Here is a 25,967-nt window from a genome sequence, read left to right as displayed (position 1 = left end):
CGCACAAATCAGACAGTGATTTGCGCGATAGGTGCTGGTGCACCCGCTGCACAACAACATTGCCGCTGGCCATATTACGAGCCAGCGGCAATTTTGTTGTGCATTTCCCGCTGGGCCAGAGGGCAGAAACTGTGTTTCTGCCTGCTGGCCCAGCAGGAAACTCATAATGGCCCTCGCGGTCAGATCACCGCACTGGCGGTTTTCTGACTGCATGGCTTTGGCAGTTGGCTCTTCCGTCTGCTGAAGTCATAATGAGGGGCTGAGTCTTTAGGGTTTTTTTGAAAGAGGAATGGAGCGCTGCTTTTCCACTATCTGGGGGCATAGTTGATGAATGCTGGATGTTTATATTTTTCTTCCTTGAGCATTTTTGCCTCCAGTCTGGCAATGCCCTGTATCTTGGTATGGCACACTGTATCAGGTGGCTAGTGTCTCGGCCTTGTGTTTTTGGGTTAGCTTTGCTGATGGCCTTTTTAACAGGTGGTTTTCAAGATGATGTGTGCCATGGGGTGGGGGAGAGCAAGAAGCTAATTCTTTCAGCGTTTGTATATGTGGTTAATTTCTCCATGCCTTTGATGCGACATGCTATGGATGAAATTGACGAGTGCTAAAGTGGTAACAGGTAGGCTGTTAAGTAGTGGCTTGCCTCTCTCCAGGTGAGACAAGACAAAGAGTTGCACTGTTTTTCTGAAATCAGATTCTGTTAAAAAAAGTTCAGTGTCATCAACGTATTGATGGCTCTTGACGTTGTTGTTGGTGAGTATGGTTCCAAGTGGTTCGACCTATAGGCTGAAGATGATAGAAGAGAAAATTGCTTCCTGGGAACTCCAAGTAAACTATTTACAGTTGCAGTTGTAGGAGTGACCCATTGCAGGGCTGTATGTCACTAGTGTATGATTCAGTGCTTGATGGCAGAAGATCAGGGGTCAGGGTTCATTTGTGTCCTCAGTAATGAGGGTGTTATTGATTCCTTACCTGCAGCTGTCTGAAACACATTGGCAGTATTGGGTTGTTCTTGTTTTCATATGAATGGTGCATACCCTTCATTGGAAAATAGGGGATGATGCTGTGAAACCTGGTGAAACAGTTCCTATGTTAAGAGACAAGTTAGTAATAATAAGGAGGGATGTTAGACTTGATGATGAGTGTGAGTATGCTGGTATATCCACATGAGATTGTCCTTAGTGATTTCAAAAAGTTGATGAGTTCAGTGTACAAGAGGAAGGTGAACAGTTTCCTCTTGATGGTGGGAAGATTTGTGTTGCTGATGTTACTTATTCAGTTATGTAGTTGAAGAAGTGATTGATAGCAGTGTATTTGTCAGCTGATTGAAGGATGTGGATGTGGAATAGGACTGATACAGTGACTTGTGGTCTTCAGGTATTCTCTTTTTTTGATGGGTGCTCCATTGATGCAAGTTGTGGAAAAGGGGATTTTGGCTGAGGCGACTAGGGCTCAGTGTGCAGACTAAAGCTCTTTCATCCTGGAGAGGCCATCTCCCTTTCTTTTCTTCTCTACATATGCCAAACTGCATGTCAGAGACCTTCTGTATCGTGTTGCTGACAGTTTAGAATTAGAGGATCAACTTTTCAGTGCTATGTTGCTGATGTCTAGTCGTGTGTTTATACTTGATGTGATGTGGATGGTTTCCGCTGAATTGACAAGATCTTTCATGGCAAGAAGTCCATTTTTCTCTCTTTCTTTGACTGCAGTGCAGTGAAAAGAAGTGATGAAGGAAGAAGGAAATGTTGAAATGGCGCGTCCATTCCAGGAGTGTCAGGTCCTCGCAGTGGGTCGAGGGTCATGCCATCAGGATAAGGTTAAGGCTGCTTCATGTCCAGCGTATTGAGAAGTGTGTCAAGGGACTCCTACATTTTCTTTATGGTGGAGTTGCTGGATAGATTGAAGTCTCCAAGAACTGAAGTGCTGCCTGGAAACAAAGGTTTTGAGGTGTGACATCCCTCTTATAAAGTGTTGCTGGGTCCGGGGTGTGTAGATGATAATAAATGAGACTTTCTGAGACATTGAGAGACAGAGGAGGCAGGTGAGCTCTGGTTATGGTGCAGTGCCAGGAGAATTTGTGGATGATTGCTTGTGTCTGTGATGTGTGCAAAAATGTGTCAGTCACTCTGCAAGAGGCTGTCTGTCACTGTAACTATGACATGAGCCAGACTGTGTCTGTTACTGTGCATGATGATGTTGGTCCTTTTGGACCTGATCCTGTCTTAGTATATTTGCACTGGTGTCCTTGTGGGTCTGCCTTGTACTGGTACCTGTTTGAGTGTCTTATCTTAAACTACTGTGTGTATCTATGTGCATCAGTGCCTTTTTCTTTAGGTCATCTTGTCTCTCTCATGCACTCTCACTAATTTGTTTCTTTATGTTGTAGTGTCCGTGTGAATCTCAACCCTATGCATGCACCTGTGTCTCTCACACTATTGCCACAGTATAGAAATATTTACATTTCTTACCCTTTTTGGTTGCCTACGTGTGAGCTTTCACAATACTCATGTCTGTATATCATACTGTTGTATGTATTCCACCCTATACTGGTTTCTGTATATGCCTCTCACTCTATACTCATTTCTATCTCAAAGTCTGTATTCGATTTTTTTGGCTCATTTTTGCTGACCTGTGTGTCCTGATGTCTCATCTCTGTGCCACTTGGTTATTCTTTATTATCTCTCTGTCTCATTGTCTTCCTTACTGTTGCTATGTAATTCTTGCTCAATTTCACTCTAATTTCTTGCAGGTAATGCTTAATAACCATTGTGTCTCGCTGCCTTCATTTCTTTAGTCTTGCTCTTCCTAATCACTTTGTCTGTCTGTCTCTTTTTTCCGGTTTGTGATTGTTGCTTTTAGTCCTCCGTGAAAAAGGTGTTGGGTACAGATTTAGAGCATATGACCCTACCGCCAAAACGAAACAGTAGAAAGTCCATCACCACACATGGTCAGCCACTGATACTGCAACACCCTCTCATAGAAAATAATGTAGATGGAGACTTAAAATAAAACCCATAGAAAGTAATGTTGAATTAAATTACATTATTTAAAATAGGTAATAATATAACGTATATTATGTAATAATATAGAAATAATATAATAATAGTTATTTATAAATAATAGTAATTATGCACAATAAAAATACTGTAGGTGGGAGTTTATTTTTTAACTTGGAGTTTATTTTTTAACTTGCGCTTCATAAAAATAGTTTAATTTAATGTATTTAAATGAATTACAATGTTAAAAATTAAGTTAATAGTATTGTAGCATTTTTATTCTACATTTAAAATAAAGATATGAAATTAATTGACATTAATATTTAACATAAAAGTATGTTTAGTAATTTATTGTAACATTCAAAAGGCTTTGTTTGTTTTCCCTATACCTTACTATAGTGATATCTCCACCTTTCGTGATAATGTATAGAGAAAAGTAAAAAGGTTTGTTGACCTAGAAAACGAATAATACAATTTTTTAAATTTTATTTATTAATGTAAATTTAGCCGGTACAGGAATTTAGACTGCATTGACCTGATTATTGAACTGGGATGTTGGGAGAGTGGAGCAGAAATTCTGTGATGGGAAGGGTGGGATCGAATGCTGATGGACCACTGCTAAAAGAACAGTTAATGGACGGAATATGGAACAAATCAGACATTCATCCCCCAGTCACAGATCTGGGTTGAATCTATCAATTGTTTTGCTCGCCATGCCATTCCAGGTTGGACCCAGCCATATGCAAATCAGTCTTAACCCTGCCCCCACATGGGAACAGTCCAGCCCGAACTGCCAGGCTAGGTCCTCCAAACAAGCATCCTGAGACCAGTTTTGGGGTATCACCTGTCATCGGCCAGACTAGCTTGAATCTGGTGGCGTAGCGAACAAGGGACCCACGTCTGGGTATACCCTTCCTACTTAGGGCGACAAATGCAAAAAGAACAGTTGATGGCTGGAAAGTGGAATAAATCAAACATTCACCACCAGTCACAGATCTAGGTTTAATCCATCAATTTGTTTGTGCTCACCATGCTATTCCAGTTTGGACCCAGCCATATGCAAATCAGTATTGCCCCAGCCCCCCCATGGGTACAGTCCAGCCCGAACTGCCATGCCAGGCCCTCCCTGGACCAGAAACAAGCATCTTGAGACCGGGTTCGGGGTATCACCCCTCATCAGCCAGGCTAGCTTGAATCTGGTGGCGAGAACTGGACCCACTTCCAGGCATACCCTTCCCACTTAGGGCGACAAATGAAAAAAGAACAATGAACAAAGAACAAGGGACCACAACACTGGCATATTGTCTTGTGCTGCGAAATGTCACAATCAAAATAGCATACATATGACTATTGATATATTAGATATGCTTTCTTCTACCGCAATGGCTGCTTATTGTTGATCATGTCAATACAATGATCTAATATTTCAGCATTCGTATTTCCGTTCTACAGTTGTTTGGGAAATAATAAAATATATATGTGTATATATTTTAAATGTAGAACAAAATGAAAAAAATATATTTACTTGAATTAAATGTTAAATTAAATATATTAAGTTAAATAAAAAATATAAGTTAAATAAAAAATATTTTAAAAAATATATATATATTTTCTAAAGTTTAAGCTAAAAACTACATTCCCACCTAAAGTAAAAATATGTTTACAATGCATTATTAATTATAGCAGTGATTTATTGAACTAATCAAAAGTAATTTAATTATAGTTTAGTAAAAGTTAATGTTACATTAATTCATAAAGTCAAAAACGTAACATATTTCATAATTAAATTTCGTTTATTTTTAAATGTTTTTGAACATTAAAATATATTTATATGTTTAACTTTCATAAATAATTGATTTTTTAAAATTATTTCCTATGAGGTTTTATTCAAAGTCTCTACTGCCATTATTTTCTGTGGAGGATGTTGCAGTATCATTGGTTGGCCATGTGTGGTGTTGGACGTACTCCAGCTCTTGGGTTCCTTTTTGGCTGTAGCAACTTTAGAAGTGCAGTTTGTGAGCAGCAATGGACTTATTGTTTTTGTATGTGGGGGCATAGCCCTCCCTAAAACACCCTTACTCCTCTATAAACCTCTACTATTTAGTAGTAAGCAGGCCTCTTTTTCAAGCAACTCCTCTAGTTCCTCCCACATTTACTAGTAAGTAGCAAACTTACATGTGTGAGGACCTCCCCATAAAAAAGATAGGAGAGGCGGTGGTAGAGATTTACACTTGTGGATTTGTGACTAGCAATTTATAGTACTACTGTGGTACTATTAAAGTACTACACAATTCAATTTGTAAATAGGCCCCATTGTGTCTAGCATTTTAACTATTTTCTTGCACATAGTGCTGATTAAGAAGTGTATTTTACTGTCTCCTTTTCTTGTAGGGGATTTCTCATGAAGGTGATTGTTATATATGAGTCTTGCTAGTTAGTCTGTCCCATGTTCTCTTTCTTCTTTCTTAGGTGGATCTTGTTCCCCTGCATGTGCCAGTCTACCGCTTGGGGCTCCAGAAGCCTGCTGGGGTGATGAAAAGAAATACTGTCAGATCTGTAAGTACTTAAGCTGGCAAGTGCAAGTGAAGCAGTCAGGCATGGTTGTTGACTTATCAGTGTTTGCGTTATACAGCGTGAGTCATATCTTTGTGGGTTTGCTCACATTTCAAAGGCCATCCTTTGCTCCAGTGAAGGTGGGAAGCTGATGTGCTTGCTTGTTTTGCTGCAGTTCGTGGATTAGTGTTTGTGCATGCTACTACAAAAGCATATTGGTCCTTATTGGAATGCCTGTATGCACGTTCTTGCAGTATTATAGACCTGATCACATCAAGGCCCAAGTTTAACCCTTCCATAAAAAGGATGTTATCTACACAGAGGTAGTCCCGGTGATGCCTGTGCTATGTGCTAAATAGTGTTACTCATTGTGTTTGGTCTATTTTTTATGTTTACTTTGTGTATTTAGAAGACATCACAAGTGCAGTCTCATTTAATCCAGGAGAGTTTATTAGTATAAACGATTCAGCACAAAGGAGATTGAGATGTTGGTCTTTTGACTCACTATATGAGCAAATGTAGTAGTTATGAAATGACTTTAAGTAGTTCAGATTTGGTTGTGTAGTTAAGGTTGGATCTTGTAGATTACATATATCTCTTCACTTTTCCCAACTATTATAGTGGCTTAGTGAGCCCCACCGTGACCTAGATAGAGGTAGAATTAAGGAAACAAGACAAGCAGGATGCAATGACCCTGCTTAGCTTCACTAAAAGCAAGGAAACCAGGAAGGGGAAAAAACGAGAAGAGTTCAAGGAGTGGTGACAGTGACGAACTGATCGAATTGGGAAGCCATACAACTAAACAGCCTGAAATACTTCAGCTGCCTAAAATGTCCCAGAAGTGGCTGGTTTATCCCAGAAATGAATACGTTAACCAGTTAGCAATGTAGATCTTGCCCTTCCACTAGCCCGTTCTCCAAAGCTTTCAACCAAACATAAAACCTCTTCTGTTCTTTGTGGGTGCCACTGGGAACTGTAGTCCAGTCTGTCTCTTTATGTGGACTGCCTATTTTCTGCAATGATGTTGCTCCTGATCTCTTTCTGCTATGTTAGGGTCTGACTGCTTCAAATTCCCGACCGCCTTCCAGGTTGTCATGCTATTACAAAATGTAAAATGTATCAAAATATGCCCTATTAGGGATTAAAACACTGAAACTGTGTTTGTGTCAGTGCCACCCCTAAGGAGATAAATAAAACTACTTTTGGGCACACTTTTCAATAGGGCAAGGAAAAGTTGTACCTCAGCTTCTTCTCTTGTTGCACCGAAATCTGACCATTATTGATTCTGCTAGTCGTAGTTGAGCTACTCAGAGTTAGATACTCAAGAATATCAGTAGCATGCCATTCAAAACCTAGGCAGTAGTCACCATAGAACTCTAGATTGAAGTTGAGATTCTAAACATGCCTCGTGGAGTCACTGTGAATGCTGTCCACATTGAGGGTTCATAACTTGTTATCGAGCATCAGATCCTAGAAGTTAGAACATTTGCTCTCTTCAGAATCTGTGGAGCCTTCTGCTTTGGTGTTTCTTCTAGTCGTATCTACAGAGGATTATCTTATGCAATTACAGCATCCATATGCTGAGCTGAGCATCACAGAAGCGTAACAAACACCTGAGAAGGTACCTGAGCATTTTGTTCATATGCACCATATTCTCTTCACAACTCTAATGCATGACAGGTTGAGTTGTCACATTGGCTCTTATTGTACCAATGAGGCTGCTGAATTTGGGCAGCAGCATCACCTTAAATGTGGGGAACTGAGTCCAATCCCACGCCATGTGACAACCAACTGTTACCCTATTCCATTTCTGGCCAGCTAGCAGCACCTCACTTCTGCCCAACAGCAGGGATGATTTGTGGCAACCGGACGCATGACATTGTGACTTCTCAGGGAAATTGTGGTGGATCAGATCTCATCCTTTTCTCTCAGTTACATTTGTCTCACACATGCAAAGACAAACAGAAGCAGGGAACGTTTCAATAAGATTTATTGAAATAGCTGAGTCTTAGATCAAATAACATGAAATGCAATAATTAGGATGATGAAACATATTAGAAGCAAAATGGTGACAATAAAAGTGAAACAAAAAATGTTCCAGCATACTGTCGGTATACAGATATGTGATTCCTACCTACGCCACTAATGTTCTATGTTAGAGAACAGCAGAATAAGCCCTAATCTGCCCTTCAGGACCTCCCCTGGAGACATTATCCCCCATACCTCCTTATGACACTAGTGAAGGAGCCCCTAATCTATTGAGACACCATGCCCATATAGGCCAGGGAACCAGCAGTCTCAGCGAGCAGCTGTAATGAAGTCAGACAGCATGCGGTCGTGGTCATCTGTCTGGAACCTCCCTCTAATGTGCAAGGGACAGAGAGATGTTTTGTTTTTATAATAAAACTTGTGGTGTTCTGAGAGAAATGTCCCAGTGTAAAGATACATATGGTTCTGTAAAATATGAGAGACGCGGTGTACCACCAATGCCGGCATCCTATCTCGTTGCAGCCTTGGAGAAATCACAGTGTGAAAGAATGTTGTGCTAAGAAATTGAAATGCTTTTCTAAGTGAAAGGACAGCAAGATAAAGGAAAATAAAGCATCACCACAAATGTGATTGTTTCTAAAAGAATAAAATTAAATAAAATGAAACTTTGCTAGGCTAAAGGGCACTGGTATCAGGCCTAGTTTCTAAAATAACGTGCCCTCAGACAGCACTAAAATGGCTCTACAACACCCTCCCATGTCAGGGACTAAACTTCTTTACCACTTCTAAACTAAGTTTAAAAGCAACGAGAATGTAATACTTTAGAATATATGTACATAATGTCAACTGTGACAAGTCAAAACATGCTTGTGCAGGTGGATTAGAAAAATTGAAATGGACAATTTAAAATCTTAGTAGTGGCGCCAATGAAACCAAATTAAAAGTCAGTGTCATTTTGAAAATCTCCAATTACAGCCGGGACAATTGAATCAAAGAAATATTCCACTTCGGCAGGTGGTAGTGTGACCAAATCAGTGCAAAGGAAAACCAAAGAGCATTCATGTTCCAAAGCCTGAGGTCCAACTGAGGCAGCAGCATTCCATGTTGAGCCAGACGTCGAGGCAAGAGCCGCATGATCCACAAAGGGCAGCTCATAAATGGTTTCCCATAGCAAATGCACCCTCAACGTGCATGTCTGGTAATGAGGTCAGGGTCCAATGATATTAAGCGCAGCGTAGAAAGACAAACATTTAGTGCACATTCAAAAAGACACCAGAGGCATCGAAACACGGGCTACACACAATGCAAAACTGGTCTGAATGACAGCAACCAGTTGTACTCCAGTTCTTCCAGGAATGGTGCTCTGAAATACTGCATCATAGTTGTGCTGGTGGAAGCGCCATCAGTCCTCCTTGTTGTGATGGAACAGCCATTGCAAATAAAAAGCAGCAACATCAAGATGCCACCTATTATAGCCAAAGTAATTTGAAATTCCCCGAAAATACGCAAGAATATTGAGTGTACGGCTGAAGGTAGAATGCCAAATATAGAGGAGAAAGTGCTTACGAAACCAGAACCAACAGCCTTATAGAAAATTACAATCCCTTTAGTACTTTACACGTTAAAAATCAGTCCCACAAGTTCACCAAAGTGTTGTAGAAAGTTTGTGTTTAAAAAGGACTGTTTCTCTGCAGATGACGTTGCCACTTGGAGCACTTAGGTATCATGTGTAGATGTCAGTGCCACATGTTTTTGAAAACAATAAATATTTTAGTCTGCTTAACTTGTCAAAATTCACATTTAAGTAGCAGTATGAGGCCAAATATCTGCTACTGTTGTCTGTTGCTTGGGGGGGGAGAACATTACCACAACAGGTGACAATTTGGGAGACTGAAACCACGTAAGCAGTTCTGACATGCATTCCGCAAAAGCTGTCACTATTAAGAAGTACATAACTTTCATTAGTGAGGAACAGGAATGCTGGTATATTTAAGAGGATTGGAACTCCCTTCAGATAGCAAGCTAAATTCACTACCAAAACGTTGCATGCCCTGTGCAAGGACATCTGTTTAGAAACCATTGAATGGTTCCCAGAAGTCTTTTTGCATTTTAAGAAAGATCTCTTTCATGCCATTGAGACATTTGTACAAAAAGAGTAGCTCCCATACCTCATGGATGTAACTATCTCCCAGCCTTTCATATCTGCCCACTGGAATGTGTTTTAAGCAGGATGTGAATTGCAGTGTTGACATAGGCAGATTGATAACCCATGTATTAACCATTGGGCAGATGGTGTTTCAGCCACAGTAAAGGGCAACTTTTATAACTTTTCGATGTTTAGCATAACATAAGTTGCTTCCTTCTTAGCCATTATTTGTTGCTGTCATGTCAAATTAAATACTGAAAAAATGCCCCCTGTGCTAACATGTTGCCAGGGAAGGAGACCAGATTATAATGTTTGTAGTGTCCATCCCAACTGCATAATAGACCTAAGCTTGCTCTGGCCATGTTGTAAAAATGACATGTCACTTTACATAATGTCTATTGCAGATAAAATTATGTTGTTTAAAATGTATATGCGGTCAGACAAGCTGTTAATCCTATTATCTACAATGGCTAATGCTTTATGTAAATGTTCCTGATCTATTTGCCTGAACCGGGCAGTGGCTTCTTGTTGAAAGTTTGCAAATTTCATTATAACCTGCATTTAAGAAGTGCTTTTTAAGTTGTCTTCTGGGACCTAACAGGAACTTCTGCAAGTCTGTGTTGTTAGGCAGGAAACAGGTGTTCTTTAAAAGCCTCTAGTGAGGAACCTTTTAACCATTGCTGGCATACTTTTCCTACACTGTATGTTGTTACTATACCCGAATGTTCTGATGACACACAGCGAGGGTCTGGTCTACTTGTTCGCAAACCCCACGTGGAGCTTGAAAAACGCGCATGACAATGATTTGTTTACACTGACTACAAAAAACACCCACCAGGACTTAAAAGTAATGTATTAAATGTTCCATTTTGGACCCATCCATCAAGCTGATCTTGAGTTGCATTAATATATTTTTCCCATTTGTAGAATTTAGCAGGAACAGGGATACATTCAGTTACTTAATTTTTGCCAAGCCTAAACAACTTGTCTGTAGTACAGTTTTATCTAAAAATATCATTTGAACAGGTATCAGGCTTGCTCTAAATAAAGCTGCCTTTCTCTCCTTATTCACGAGTTTTTCATTCGCAATACACTCTTTAAGTCAATCAACTTCAGCCAATATTCACAGCCTTCTATAGCCAACCGGGAAACAAAGGAATCAGAATAAATTAATTTTGTATCAGTCAACAAAACATTGTGCATGTCCATTATAATTGTAACAGAAAATATCTCTGTAATTTTCTTTTGATTGATAAACATCTTTACTTTAAAAAACAGCAAAATACTCTATTTCAGACAACATAGAATCAACTGTTCCCAATCATCAGAAACAGGTCCAGGTGTTATTACATCATTCATTGAAAGTTTAAATGCATATGGAATTTGAATAACCTCCGTTGGGCCATATATATCAAAAGATACTTTTAAAATGTGTTTTTTTGGACCTCAACCACCAATTCAACTGTAGAGCATTCAGGAAGGTAATGACCATGTATTAATAAGAAAAAGATGATGACAAACCCAATCCAAGGAAGGAAGGCAAGAACAGTTAATAAGAGGCACAGATAGTTCCATGGACAAATGAAATAGTTAATTTTGAGCAAATGTATCAGCTTACGTGCTCTTAACAGTCTTGTTGCAGAAGAGGCAGATGCGTCTGTAAAATAGTAGTTGACATTGGCAAAATATCCAGAAGCACTTTATGCAAAGACTGGAGCCGTGTTTGGAAGAGGAGAACTGGAAGAAGTCTCCCTTGGTGGTTCATAATAAATGATTCCATCTGTTTGAGTTGAGTTTGGGAATAATTGCTAAATGTTGTGGATGTTGCTTGTCCCAGTTAGTGGTACAAGTAAAAGATGTTTTTCCACCCTCCCCAAGCTCAGGGAAGTGTCAGCGTTGCTTCTCAAAACCTGTAGAGGAACATCCTGGTCTGTAGTGAGAGGGAGTTGGGGACTACCTAGGAGTCCTCTATGTCTGCTGTGCAGGATCGACCATATGGTGTAATCTGACGTTATCGATGGAGACAAAGCGGTTTTCTTTAGAACCAGGCAGCGGTGGTAGAATAGCAGTTCTGGCACCGTGTATCCCCCGGGCTGGAACTGATGCACAATAAGAAGAACAAAACTCCTTTTTCAGAGAAATCCTTTGATGCACTAGATCCACAATGTTTGGAATCCAGCTGGTGTATGTTATTGGTGCATCTCTGATTCCCAAGGAGGCGGCACTGGCAGATGCATTATCATCACAGAACTGTTGTAAGTCCTGCAAGACAGTGACACGTTCATTTATGTCAAAAGGTGTATCTGCCACCTCCGCGGCAGGACCATCAAGATCTGAAACTTCCATTTGTGTCCCAAACAGGACTTCATATGGGGTACGCCCTCCCAGGGACGTTCTGGGCAGATTATGAAGTGCTCTCTGGACTCCATACAAGTAATTCAGCCAACTACGACCCCTGCATAATACTCTCGCTGTTAGGAATTGCTTTAAGTCCTGGTTTTATTGCTCCACAACACTGTTTTCATTGTGAAACAAATGGCACCAGCTATTATGCTGATGACCAAATGTGTTTGGTTGTTTCTTGTACAGGGAGTGCAGAATTATTAGGCAAGTTGTATTTTTGAGGATTAATTTTATTATTGAACAACAACCATGTTCTCAATTAACCCAAAAAACTCATTAATATCAAAACTGAATATTTTTGGAAGTAGTTTTTAGTTTGTTTTTAGTTTTAGCTATGTTAGGGGGATATCTGTGTGTGCAGGTGACTATCACTGTGCATAATTATTAGGCAACTTAACAAAAAAAAATATATACCCATTTCAATTATTTATCATTACCAGTGAAACCAATATAACATCTCAACATTCACAAATATACATTTCTGACATTCAAAAACAAAACAAAAACAAATCAGTGACCAATATAGCCACCTTTCTTTGCAAGGACACTCAAAAGCCTGCCATCCATGGATTCTGTCAGTGTTTTGATCTGTTCACCATCAACATTGCGTGCAGCAGCAACCACAGCCTCCCAGACACTGTTCAGAGAGGTGTACTGTTTTCCCTCCTTGTAAATCTCACATTTGATGATGGACCACAGGTTCTCAATGGGGTTCAGATCAGGTGAACAAGGAGGCCATGTCATTAGATTTCCTTCTTTTATACCCTTTCTTGCCAGCCACGCTGTGGAGTACTTGGACGCGTGTGATGGAGCATTGTCCTGCATGAAAATCATGTTTTTCTTGAAGGATGCAGACTTCTTCCTGTACCACTGCTTGAAGAAGGTGTCTTCCAGGAACTGGCAGTAGGACTGGGAGTTGAGCTTGACTCCATCCTCAACCCGAAAAGGCCCCACAAGCTCATCTTTGATGATACCAGCCCAAACCAGTACTCCACCTCCACCTTGCTGGCGTCTGAGTCGGACTGGAGCTCTCTGCCCTTTACCAATCCAGCCACGGGCCCATACATCTGGCCCATCAAGACTCACTCTCATTTCATCAGTCCATAAAACCTTAGAAAAATCAGTCTTGAGATATTTCTTGGCCCAGTCTTGACGTTTCAGCTTGTGTGTCTTGTTCAGTGGTGGTCGTCTTTCAGCCTTTCTTACCTTGGCCATGTCTCTGAGTATTGCACACCTTGTGCTTTTGGGCACTCCAGTGATGTTGCAGCTCTGAAATATGGCCAAACTGGTGGCAAGTGGCATCGTGGCAGCTGCACGCTTGACTTTTCTCAGTTCATGGGCAGTTATTTTGCGCCTTGGTTTTTCCACACGCTTCTTGCGACCCTGTTGACTATTTTGAATGAAACGCTTGATTGTTCGATGATCACGCTTCAGAAGCTTTGCAATTTTAAGAGTGCTGCATCCCTCTGCAAGATATCTCACTATTTTTGACTTTTCTGAGCCTGTCAAGTCCTTCTTTTGACCCATTTTGCCAAAGGAAAGGAAGTTGCCTAATAATTATGCACACCTGATATAGGGTGTTGATGTCATTAGACCACACCCCTTCTCATTACAGAGATGCACATCACCTAATATGCTTAATTGGTAGTAGGCTTTCGAGCCTATACAGCTTGGAGTAAGACAACATGCATAAAGAGGATGATGTGGTCAAAATACTCATTTGCCTAATAATTCTGCACTCCCTGTATGTAAGTGCTTGGCTGCAAGCATGTCTTGTTGGAATGCTCTGAGAATGTGTGTGTGTTCGACTGTCCAATATTTACTTGGAAAATCAGGATGTATTAAATCATATAATGATTTGATGTGCTGTGCATAGTCTGGAATGTAAGTTCTGCCAAAGTTTAAGAAGCCCAACAATGACCGGAGCTTTTTGATGGTGTTCGTGGATGTAATTGTGCACACTTTCCTAGAAATTGAGGCGCTAGGCTCTTGCCTTCATCCGATAATTTGTATCCCAAAAATAGGACACTAAGGAAGGCTATTTTTGTTTTATTGAATTTACATTTGTAGCATAATTCGGCAGATCCCACAACAATGCGGCTCACCCATCTTATATGTTGAGCTAGATCATCATCCGTAAGGTAGATATCCTCTAGAATAATGCCTCAGGGTCAATGTCATGCAAAATTGAAGTAACACGAGCTGAAAACAATCCTGGACTGTTTCTATATCCCTGTGGGAGTCTGCTAAACCTTTTTTTAGCCTAAAGTACTAAAACCTGTTAAGTCCCTACTTTCAGTCACTATGGCCCTCATTTCAACCCTGGTGATTGGTGACCGCCAGGGCAACAATGGCGACAGTACCGCCAACAGGCTGGCGGTACTCGTCACCTTTGCAGTAACACCGCTGGCGGTATACCACCATGGCGGTCCCGGCGGTCGTAATGCGGCAGGGCAGCGCTGTAAGCAGCGCTGCCCTGGGGATTTCAACTCCCCTTACCGCCATCCTGTCCGTGGCGGTAAACACTGCCATGGAAAGGCTGGCGGTAAAGGGACTCGGGGGCCACTGGGGGCCCCTGCACTGCCCATGGCATGACATGGGCAGTGCTGGGGCCCCCAGGCACAGCCCCATCGCGCATTTCACTGCCCGAATTTCCGGCAGTGAAGTGTGCGATGGTGCCACTGCACCCACTGCACATCAACAATGACGCCGGCTCTATTACGAGCCGGCTGCAATGTTGATGTGACTTTTCCGCAGGGCCAGTGGATGGTAACAGTGTTACCGTCTGCTGGCCCAGCGGAAAAGTCCAAATAGGGAGTCAGTGAAACCGCCAACACTGGCGGTATACTGGTGCCAGCAGCCTAGGCGGTCTTTAGGAAAGACCGCAGAGGTTGTTATGAGGCCCTATATTTGGTAAAAGAAACCGTTGGAAATATCCAAGGTTGTTTTGTATTTTGTGCACACTATATTGTTAGGTGCAGTTCTGTGTACATTTTGAATGGTAAATGTGCGTGTCTGACTATTTAAATGTCTATAGTCTAAGACTATTCTATATAAATGGTCTAGTTTAGCTATGGGGAACAGAGGGTTCTTCATTGGTGAGACACGAGGTTCAATTGCGCCCTGGTACTCTAATTGCGTGAGGATTTCCCTCATGGGTGCTCTAGCTTCATGCTTTATTGGATATTGTGATTGAGGTTGTGGTTGGGACCTAATTAGTATTATATGGTAGGGAGAATCTTTATCCCACTCAACATGGTTGGTATACAGTGCGGGTGCCTGCGCCAATGTCCAATCAATAGCACAAGCCTTTCTAATCTCTCTAGGAACAACGGGTGAAAAAGATGGTTCAATTACCTGTTCCCCATATGGGAGATTACAGACAAATTATGATGGCCAATCTTTTTCAGCCAATAAAATATCATAATTGGTAACTACGCAATCCTAAAAGATAGCATCAATGTCTCCTAATTGTATTCTCAGTTTATACACCCTATCGGCTGTGGAAACGCCCATGTCCGCAGTCTCGACTTGTATCATCTAGATGCTCTTGAAGTTGTTTTCACGTCTAGATGCTCTTGAAGGTTTCAGCAAACTATTGTGACCTACGCGGCTCTGTCTAGCAGGGCCAGTGCCCACTTCCTGTTCTTCAGTAAAGCTCTCATCCTGAGAGCTTTACTGCGGTGTGATGCGGTGAGATGCGGTGTGTGTGCGGCCAATATAGGCCTGGTAGGACCATCATTACTCAGAGGACCTAATTCTAATTGTATTCTCAGTTTACACACCCTATTTGCTGTGGAGACGCCCATGTCCGCAGTCTCGACTTGTATCGTCTAGATGCTCTTGAAGTTGCTTTGACGTCTAGATGCTCTTGAAGGATTCGGCAAACTATTGTGACATATGCGGCTCTGTCTAGCAGGGCCAGTGCCCACTTCCTGTTCTTCAGTAAAGCTCTCATCCTGAATGGCATTTCATATAGAAATCACAGTCACCTTCTTCTTTTTTAATTGAGGTTTTTGTTGGGGAAGTTTCTCTTCTTTCCTAACAGAAACTTCTGATGAGCGTTGTGACTCCTTTCTCAGTTTCACATACTCAGTTTGCTGCTCTGACCACCCAAGAAAACAAGATTTGAATGTATCATTATATTGATATCTATCAGGAGTTTTGATATTATCTCTGTTTCTAAGATTATAGCGGTTTTTAGGGGTCTCTGAAATCAGAGGTTATCCCCTTTTCTTTTTTAGGTGTTTCTTTTTTGTTTATCCCAACATTTTTTAGAACCCTCAGGTGCTTGCTTGGTAGAATCCTTATTGGATTTACCCTGCCATTGTGGTTTACTAGGTCTGGGTCCCAGACTATCCCGACCAATACTAAAGTTGGTCTTGGAGATAATCTTTAGCAGCTCGTGTTCTTGATCCTTTACAGGAACATCCTCAAGCTGCATGCGCACTGTTAGTGCTACTGCTTCCCCTTTAGGATTACTTAATATTATTGAAGAGACAGTGGCAAAATTGCCCATTAATTGTATCCCCAAATCTAGGGCCAGGGCAGCCCCATATTCATCTTGAATTTGTTTTATCACTTCCGGAAGATTGGAAAGTATTCGTGTACCCTGTGTGGTGGCATAGATTGTGGCAAATACTGTACCCCAAGTAGTATAGTTATCTACTGCAGGAACCATCCCAAATGGCAAGCACATGGTGAGAATTCTATGTTTATCTTGAGGTCCTGTGTGGGGGAACACTGCTCCAGCTCGTTTATTTTTTGAGCTAACCAATATAGAATTTCTTCTGGTTTGGTGGGTACTTTACCCATAACTGAATGCACGGTCGCAGGGTTAATGCCTGGTATGACTGCATTTGGTTGCTCTGGAGCAGCTTGACTGGATTGGTATTTAATGTTGGCATTACAGACTGTACTAAGAGTCTATAAATTGCTGTAAGCTTAATGTATAAGGGGCGAACCTCAGCTACCAACAAAGTGCCTGCATCAGGATGCGGTGTGTGTGCGGCCAATATAGGCCAGGTAGGACCATCATTACTCAGAGGACCTAACCTACCATGAAGTATTGTGTGTGGTAGGGTGCCATCAAGCCAGTTATGGTGCTCTTGAAAAGATAGAGGTATCTCTAACTATGCATATGCTCTGTATTGTGCAGGTATGTTAGCAGGCGTATAATGATGAAATATATTAGTGTTCCCCTCGATTGCTGGAAAGTTGACCTAATAATGAAATGTTTCTGTTTTATAGGCTGGATTAGCTTAAACCTGTTCAGAGATAAGGACATCAAATGGGGATTGATCCTTTTAAGGTTCAAGCTTGAACAACCTATAGCATCAAATAGGTACTACCTACCTAGCTGAGGAGGAAATCCTCAATACCACTGACATCTCTGTATATAGTATTTAGGTGCCTTTAACACGTAGTGAGACAGAGATACTCAGGAAGATCCGAAAATCAGTGCTTGATTAAAACGTTGGCGGTGCCATGTCACATTGACTCTCATTGTACCAATGAGGCTGCTGGAGTTGGGTGGCAGCATCACCAGGAACTGAGTTCAATCCCACACCAGCTAACAACTGTCGGCCTAATCTGTTTCCGGCCAGCTAGCAGCACCTCACCTCTGCCCAAGAGCAGGGATGATTTGTCACAACCAGGCCATGACATTGCGACTTCTCAGGGAAATCGTGGTGGATCAGATCTCATCCTTTTCTCTCAGTTACATTTGTCTCACACATACAAAAACAAACAGACGCAGGGAATGGTTTAATAAGATTTATTGAATCAGTTGCATCTAGATAAAATTACATGAAATGCAATAATTAGGATGATGAAACATATTAGAAGCAAAATGGTGACAAGAAAAGTAAAACGCAAGAAAAGTCCCACCATACTGTCACTATACAGATATGTGATTCCTACCTATGCCACTAATGTTCTGTGTTAGAGCACAGTGGGATAAGCCCTCATTTGCCCTTCAGGACCCCCCGGGAAGACATCATCCCCCATTCCTGAGTATGACAGTAGTGAAGGAGCCCGTTGTCTTTTGAGAAATCATCCCCATATATGCCAGGGAACTAGTAGTCTCAGCGAGCAGCTGTAACAAAGTCAGACAGCATGCATTGTAGTCATCTGGCTGGAACCTCCCTCTAACGTGCAGGGGACAGAGGGATGTTTTTATTACTAAAACAGCTGGTGTTATGAGAAAAGTGTCCCCGTGTAAAAATACGTATGTTTCTGTGAAATGATGTTTCTGTGAAATGTTAGAGCCACGTGTACCCCATGTGCTGGCAATCTTATCTCATTGCATCCTTGGAGAAAACACAGAGTGAAAGAATGTGGTACTAAGAAATGTAAATAGCGTGCCCAGAAACAGCACTAAAATGGCTCCACAACAGAGTTACAGATGGCAGAGCTCATGAAAGCAAAGAACATCTGAATAGTATGCAGATCAGAAGCACCTAAGAAAAAAACATCAAAATGTCCATGGACAAAAGGGCTCAGAATAGCACCTCCCAGACAGGACTCCACTGGAGAGGACTTTGAGATTCTTGACCCAGGTATGATTGCAGTAGCAATGAGAATCTGCATCCTTGAAAAAGGAGACAGTTCCCCTTGAAAGCTGGATATTGTACATTACGGGATTTTTCTCATAGTTGGTCATGAAATGACTTTTCCTGTTCTGGTAATATTTGAGGCATTTTTAGGTCGGCCTAAGCGTTCGACCTGGTGTATACTTAAGTATACTTATAGTGGGGGCTTGAAGCGATTTCATTTGTTGGTTGCAGTGTCCTTTAAAAATTCTTGCTCGCTAGTGGTCAGTTCTGCCTTTTTCTCCTTTTTCTGCTTCAGAGCAGTAACCAACTACAGTATTACTCCACTTTGGTTTCTTTATCTGTTGCTGTGACAGACAATTGTTTTTATTTCTTTGTTGCTCCCCTTTCACTGTGGGTATTTTAGGCTGGTAGCTGCCTGCAGCATTCCGTTCCTCCCATCTCCTCCCATGTTGTTGACATTTGTTATGGCTTTATTCCAGTGCAGTCCTCATTTACCTCTGGTTTCTAAATTAAGCTTATTTTACTAAAGAAACACCTGGTTGTTTAGCCCACTGCTCATGTAAACCACAATATGCCCTTTCTGGTAGAATATAGCTAAACCTAGAAGTAATAATGTGAGACTTGCTTAGCCTTGCATCGTATCACATCTTGAGTCTCTCTCCAGGGCCCCTTTCCTGCCAGGATTCACGACATCGTACACAGGGCATTGCTTATCTCCTTTATTGGGGCCCATAAATCTTCTCAGGCTGCTCTGTTAACATCATTAGAGCTTTGTTGAAATTCAAGGCAAAATACTTTTCATTCTGTTAACACACAAACACTGTCCTTGGCCCAAAGGGTGAAATTTCCCTTCTGTTCACATTCAGTATATTTTTCACTTTGTTCACTTTGCTAACATTGTAGACCGACTCTGCCTGCCTTCTGTATCCCTTGCACGCCTGCTGCTCTTTCTTTGTGCTAAGATTCTCTGCAAGTCATCTGTGATGTTGACACAGCTGCTGTAGTAGGAAGCTGAAAGCCCTGCTGGAGTGAAGTAACGTTATGTCAGGGACGACACTGATCAGACCAGCACATAGTGTGGGGTGGCCTTTCTTCCTTTTTACACTACTGCTTTGTGGGCATGGCTAGTCGTGGGCTTGTTGTACCCGAATCAGTGTGTGTGTTTGTTTCTTCAGTTGATTCTACCTCTCTGTTCCAACAACCTTTCAAGTGATTAAGCATTTCAGAAGTGAAGAAGACTACAAGTCTTACTGTACCTGCTGGGTTTATCATCGTCCCTCGCTAGAGGAAATGCAATATTAACAAATCTGGTTTCTTCACAATGTGCAAACATTTGTTGTTTGTGTGCGCACACATATTTATTTGTGGCTGTGCTGACATCTCTTTTGTCGAACCTCCAGATAGTGTTGCTTTCCTTTGAAAGAGCAGAACAAGGGAAATTCGCATAGAGTGGGCACTTATGATTAGTATTGTTTTAATTATTGGTAGGGCTGTAATTGAATCAGCCGCAGCACGTGTCCTTCCTCCATTTGTAACTTATTTAAATAAATTTTGGTTTCCGGCCAATAGAAACATGAGTTATAGTATCTGTGTCATTTCTTATGAAGTGTTTCACGTGATTATCCTGTCATGGTTTATTATTGGTATAGTGCTGCTTTTTCGGGAAGCAATAGGCCCCTCCATTCAAAAGTGTACGGTCACTGCGTTCTCAAATTGATTGCTACTGTGTTTAATTTTTATGTTTTGCAGACTTTCTGTATCTGGGAACATACTATTATGTGACGATTGATTACAGTATGAGTAAAATTTATTTTTGGGGGGGCTTGACCCTTGGCATTCAGTTTGTGTTTTAAGAGCCTTGTTTAAAAAAAATATTCCAGTAGGCCTACTTGCCCTTTAATTACATGCAGGGCCACTGGAATTATGTGGCAGAAAGGACCAAAATATATGGCAGGGTTGACCAATTAATGTGGCAAAAAAAGTCCAGTTATGCATTTACAATGCCAATATTTCCAACTCAAGTAAAGGTGAGGCCTATTGCATTTCAAATGCTTGTTCTAACCCTGCAAGCAAGACTCGTGATTTCTTTGGAATCTTGTCTTCTGTAACTAACTATGCACGCCTTCAGGACTCTGTTTTCTTTAAGGCCACTGGAACGGAAACGTGTGAAGAAATCTTATTTCAAGAAGTACATCCCTGCCTGCCTACTCCGATCTCCCAGTACGCATCTCATCTAGGCAAGGAAGCAGATCTTTTTCTAATCATGCTTCCAGAAGTTGGAACTTTTTACCACTATGCCTTGACTATCTGACTAGCCATGAATTGTTCTGCACACATATGAAGAACTAGATATTTTTGTCCCCTACTGCCATTTAAGCCCTTGCACTTTGTGCTAGGAATAAAAGTGCAAGCCAAATAAGCCACTGCCAGGTAAACCTAAAGGACATTTCATGCATTTCTGCTGGTATGAGAAAAGTTCAGATCACAGATCTACTCTGAGATCAGTGAGCAATAAATTACTATTGTTTGGATGCCAGCTCCATGATAGATACCCTAGTGGGCCAGGCCTACTTGCCTAATTTGCTTGCATCTACTTTTACATGAATTTCTGCCCCCTACTCCTTGTCAAAATCAATGCATGGTTTATATTAGCTTCTGTATTGAACTTTATATAAATATTAGATACAGCCCTATCATGAAAAAGGAAAAGTTACCACTGTGTGAAAATAGTTATCTATTATTGGCATTCTCTCCGAATTCATACACGTCCCATTCCATGCTTTAGATAGGGGACTCTAAAGATTCTGTCTTTCAGATCTCCAAAGGTTAACAGCCTGACCGCCTTGCGTTAGTTTTCACTCTTACTACAGCCTTAGCATAGGTCATTCATTCTCACTTTTTCAGCTCAAATGCTATTTTGTGGAGGTGTATTCAGTCGAACTATTTAAATAGGCTGCATTCATGAATAAAATGGTGACTGCGACGCCATTGACCTTACTTTTGCGCCTGTTCATAAGAAAGTTTTCTGTCCCATGCCTTCTCTGTGTTTTCTACCTCTGTTTCTCCCTCCTTTCTGGTTATCTCCCATTTCAGTCCCTCCTCTTTGTGTCTCTCCTTCCAGTGACCCAGACCATCTGTGCCAGCGGATGTGCGAGGTGCAAGGGCAAGTCATCCACGCACTGCTGCCACGAACAGTGCGCCGCTGGCTGCACGGGGCCCAAGAACTCGGACTGTTTGGTAAGCTCATGGAAAGAGGATGTTGCCATGCTCTGACCTAGCCATAGGTCCTTTGTTTTATTCTCACGTCCAACTGAGGTTGAGGGATCCCTGGAGCTGAGAAACTGCACCGCTTTACATCACTTGCGACCTGTCAAGTCAGGGAGTACTAGCTCACAAAACTTTAACTGTGTTGACACACTATGTAGTCTAGGTTTGGAATACTGATTTCATATATACTATGGGAAAGAAAAACTGTGCTGGCAAAGCCTAGCCTTGTACGAATACCTTCACTCTGCACACAATGTTTGACTTGCCAAGACCACAAACTTCCATCAAGCGTCTGAGAGAGAAAGACAACCCCTCTTTTACCATCCCAGCTGAGCATTACTATCTGGGATTACTAAATTGTTTTATATGGCGGCAATGACCAAATATATTTAAAAAACAGGGAATTAGAGCCCCTTGTCCTTCGGCGGTAAACACCATTATTACACTGTAACTCTCCAAATAGGCAACAATACTATTACTTTTAAAACACCTAATAAAAGTTTTCAAATTTTTGTCAAACTCTTACCTTATTCGAATCCACCTTCTGTAATTTGCATTCAACGTTTAAATCAAATTCTAATGACTTTGCCCCAGCCTTGTTCCATATTGTTATTCTTGCACTATTCATAGCCATGCATTGCACTACATTTTTTAGCAACCACAATATGGAGGATTTTTTTAGCATTGCCAGGCACACGTTAACTTAAACCTACCTATCAAATGTTGATGGTGCACCCTGCACACATTTTTCTTTGCCCCTTCTTATTATTCAAAACCGTTCCTGCATGGCAACCTTTGTTAAGCTACATCCACCTCTAACCTTTTACAGGAACCATATGGACACATCTGAACTTGCAAAGGGACAATATAGGCACTTAGGCTTTTTTTTTTTTTTTTAAGGAAGATGCTGGTATTGTTTGCTTTGTTAAGATGATGTGCTAGTAGCTTGTACATTTTAAGGAGACAATATTGAGGGTTCTTGATTTTTATGGGGACAATACTGACACTCCAATTTGAACCCTGTCATCGGCAAAAGGTTCAAGGTGTCTCTGACTTACAGGATCCAGCCCCAGAAATCACATTGGACTTACCCCATTCAAACACTGAGGTGGTGCTCAGGATTGTGACTTCTTTTGTATTTTTTTCAGGCTTGTCTGTACTTCAACGACAGCGGCGTTTGTACGCAGTACTGCCCACCCCTGAGGACCTACCATCCAGAAATCTTTGAATCTGTGTACAACGAGAATGGCAGATACACCTTTGGTGCCAGCTGTGTCACTGAGTGCCCGTGTAAGAGCTCTTCCAGATGGGGGAAGGGGCTGTGGGGGCACCCATCCTTCAGTGAGGAGAACACATCTTACAGGCTCAGGCAGGAGACAACAGACCTATGCCTTATGTTACACAGACCTTACGGAATCAGGCAATAAACTATAGAGCTATCCCTTAAGGTAGACAGATATAACAGACTGATGTTTCACATAGTAGAGATGAAGCTTAGTCTACACAAATCTCTTCATCTGGTAGCTCAGATTGTGTGTGCATCTTGTGGTACATTTATAGCACAACTGAGCACTACACAGGTTACACAGATCATCTAGGCTCAAGTCACGGATGGCACATTGATCTGTTGGGTTGCAGAACGTTTGAATGTAAATCTCAGACAACAGAGTGATTTCTCAGACCTGAATAGTTCTCTTTGTTGTGGTACAACTGTTTCATTCGCTCTCGAAGTCTGAGATCACATGCCCAATTACAAAGCCATTAGGGAGCCTGAGATGGGTGGCAGGTGGCAATGGAACCCGTCATGAGGAGACCAGGTAGGGGTACCACAGGAGTCATAGTCCCAACAGGTGAACGACTAGGGCTGGGATCTGGCTGAAGTTCCACTATGACCCTTCCTGGTGTTCCAAACCTTCACCTGGCCTATATCTGAGAAGTGGTTAGTTGCGGACAGAATTCTCCTGGGTAGGTGCACCCATGGAATCTGGGGTATGCATTGCTTTCTACAGGCAACTGTGGAACAGTTTTTACAGTTAAGGTTATAGAACACCATCAAACACTGATATCTCTTAAACCGTAGGACATAATGAGATAGTTTAATTGGTTTCAGACCAGTGGAACCATTGTCAGCCGAGAACCCAGGACCATTTTGTCCTTTTCAGACTGGCAATGGGTTGCTACAGGCTACCACACGGCCAAGTACCTCAAGCTCACCAGCAGGTGCAGACCTTTAGTGGTTGCAGCATGTCCTCAACACTGAAATTATATAGTCATCTACAGACAGTCTTCAGGACAGGACATCTCTGACTGAAGGACTTCTTGAACACAGGACACAGCTTCCTTCTAGATATATTTTCTATGCAGAGTTCAGTCATCTGGGCAGTGTTGTTGGCAGGGTCAGGCAGAACCGCTTTTCACAAGGGTAAAAAGAAACAGGGCTCTTCTAGGTGCTAGGACTGGTCCCCAGCTTGAGAGGAAACTGTAACAGGGGCTACCCTGGTCTGGGTAAGACACCTTCTTTGAGCTCAGTTGCAGGCCTTCTTGCGTGTCCAAAGTGAATCAGGAAAACTGGCTATGGAGGGACAGGAAACCAGGGCCGACAGTCCTACCTTCCACCATTCCACTGCAGGCTATGCCCTCAGGCCAATTCCACAGAAGAGGAGATGGGCAGTCACAACATGTTTTACAGGCAAGATTCTTCAGACATACTGAGTGAAGTCTCCCCTCTTTCCAGACATCTGTCCACTCAGAATCAAAGGGAATGAGTGCTGGAGGCTAATGAATTTCTATTTGACCCTACACAGTTCAGACATTCTAATAGATAAAACTGTCTCCGGGCAGACCTGAGGGAAGTGCTGATTAGACGTGGTCAACCCAGTTTTAGCCACTATTATGTATTAATTTAGACAAAAGATAGAGGCTAGAGACAAAACAAAGGTGGAACCCCTACTTGGTTCCAAGGCTCATCCTTAATTAATTGACCACGGACAGGTGTGCCATGCAGTCATCCTGGGGGTGGATCCCATTCATAATGCACAGTCTCTGTGTGCACCACAAACAAGCGGAATTACACAGCACACATAAGGAAGGGGAAGGTTTCTGTTATTGAAGGATGTGCCTCAGGGTAGTTACCACTGCCGGCGGATAGTCAGGGGCCGCTACCCCTTTGGCCTGGTGACGGGAGAGAGGCAACTATCACCGGAGGCACTTTATGCTTACCCACAGCCTAGCAGAAAAGCATACTCTGCCATGGAAACAAGCAAATCATGTTGGAGCATTCCATAGGGATCGAAGGTTGCCAGGCTACATACAGGGAGTACGTAACACACAATATATAGAGGCAGGATGTCACAGCCGACATTTTATGGTGATATTGTGGGGCTGTTGCTGGTGTCTTGCTTCCTGTCTGCTGCATGACTTCTAAAAGACACCTCAGGGACAGATATTAAGGGTCTGCTTCTCTTCCTGCAGATAATTACCTGTCCACGGAGGTGGGGTCTTGCACACTCCTGTGCCCTCACAACACCCAGGAGGTGACGCAGAACGGAATCCAGAAATGCGAAAAGTGCAGCACGTCCTGCCCAAAAGGTCAGTGCCAGCAGTTCTCAGAGAAGAGGGTCATGCAGAGAAGAGGTGCTGGGAGGAAGAAATCAACCACAGTGTGCATGTAAAAAGGGAGAAAGCATAGCTGGAGACACGTTGTGTTGAGGGTCCAGCATAGTGTTGGGAGGGTAGGGATTTGCCCAGCAGACGCACTGGGTGGAGGGAGTTAAGCAAAGAGGTTGGGCTGGTGGAATTGGGCTAGCACATCAGTAGGAATGGGTAGAGGGAGTCAAGCAGCAGTTGACTTGATGGGAGGTCTAGGTGCTTGGGGTCAAAGGATGTGTCAATGATTGGGGAGGGCGGTCAGTAGAACTTGAAGGAATAATAGAAGCAGAGCAAAGAGAATGTGCTGCAGTATAGTGATGGGGATTAGTGTCAAGGATAATGCATAGTGGTGTGGCTAGAAGGTGGTAGTCAAGCTTAGGGATATCGCTTGGAGGATGGGACTAAATA

At 42.1% G+C, this 25,967-nt stretch overlaps 1 protein-coding gene across 1 annotated transcript in view; it reads left to right on the top strand.

The window, feature by feature from the left end:
- ERBB2 (erb-b2 receptor tyrosine kinase 2) overlaps positions 1-25,967 on the top strand; it is a 245,972-nt gene that overhangs the window by 172,198 nt on the left and 47,807 nt on the right. Inside the window, exons 5-8 of the mRNA XM_069237437.1 lie at positions 5,466-5,552; positions 21,766-21,881; positions 23,060-23,201; positions 25,383-25,499. Of these exons, the coding sequence (XP_069093538.1) occupies positions 5,466-5,552; positions 21,766-21,881; positions 23,060-23,201; positions 25,383-25,499 (462 nt within the window). The remainder of the gene's footprint in view (positions 1-5,465; positions 5,553-21,765; positions 21,882-23,059; positions 23,202-25,382; positions 25,500-25,967) is intronic.

Source organism: Pleurodeles waltl, chromosome 6, assembly GCF_031143425.1.
Source record: "Pleurodeles waltl isolate 20211129_DDA chromosome 6, aPleWal1.hap1.20221129, whole genome shotgun sequence".
Lineage (NCBI taxonomy): Eukaryota > Metazoa > Chordata > Amphibia > Caudata > Salamandridae > Pleurodeles > Pleurodeles waltl.
This window is presented reverse-complemented; position numbering and strand designations above follow the sequence as displayed.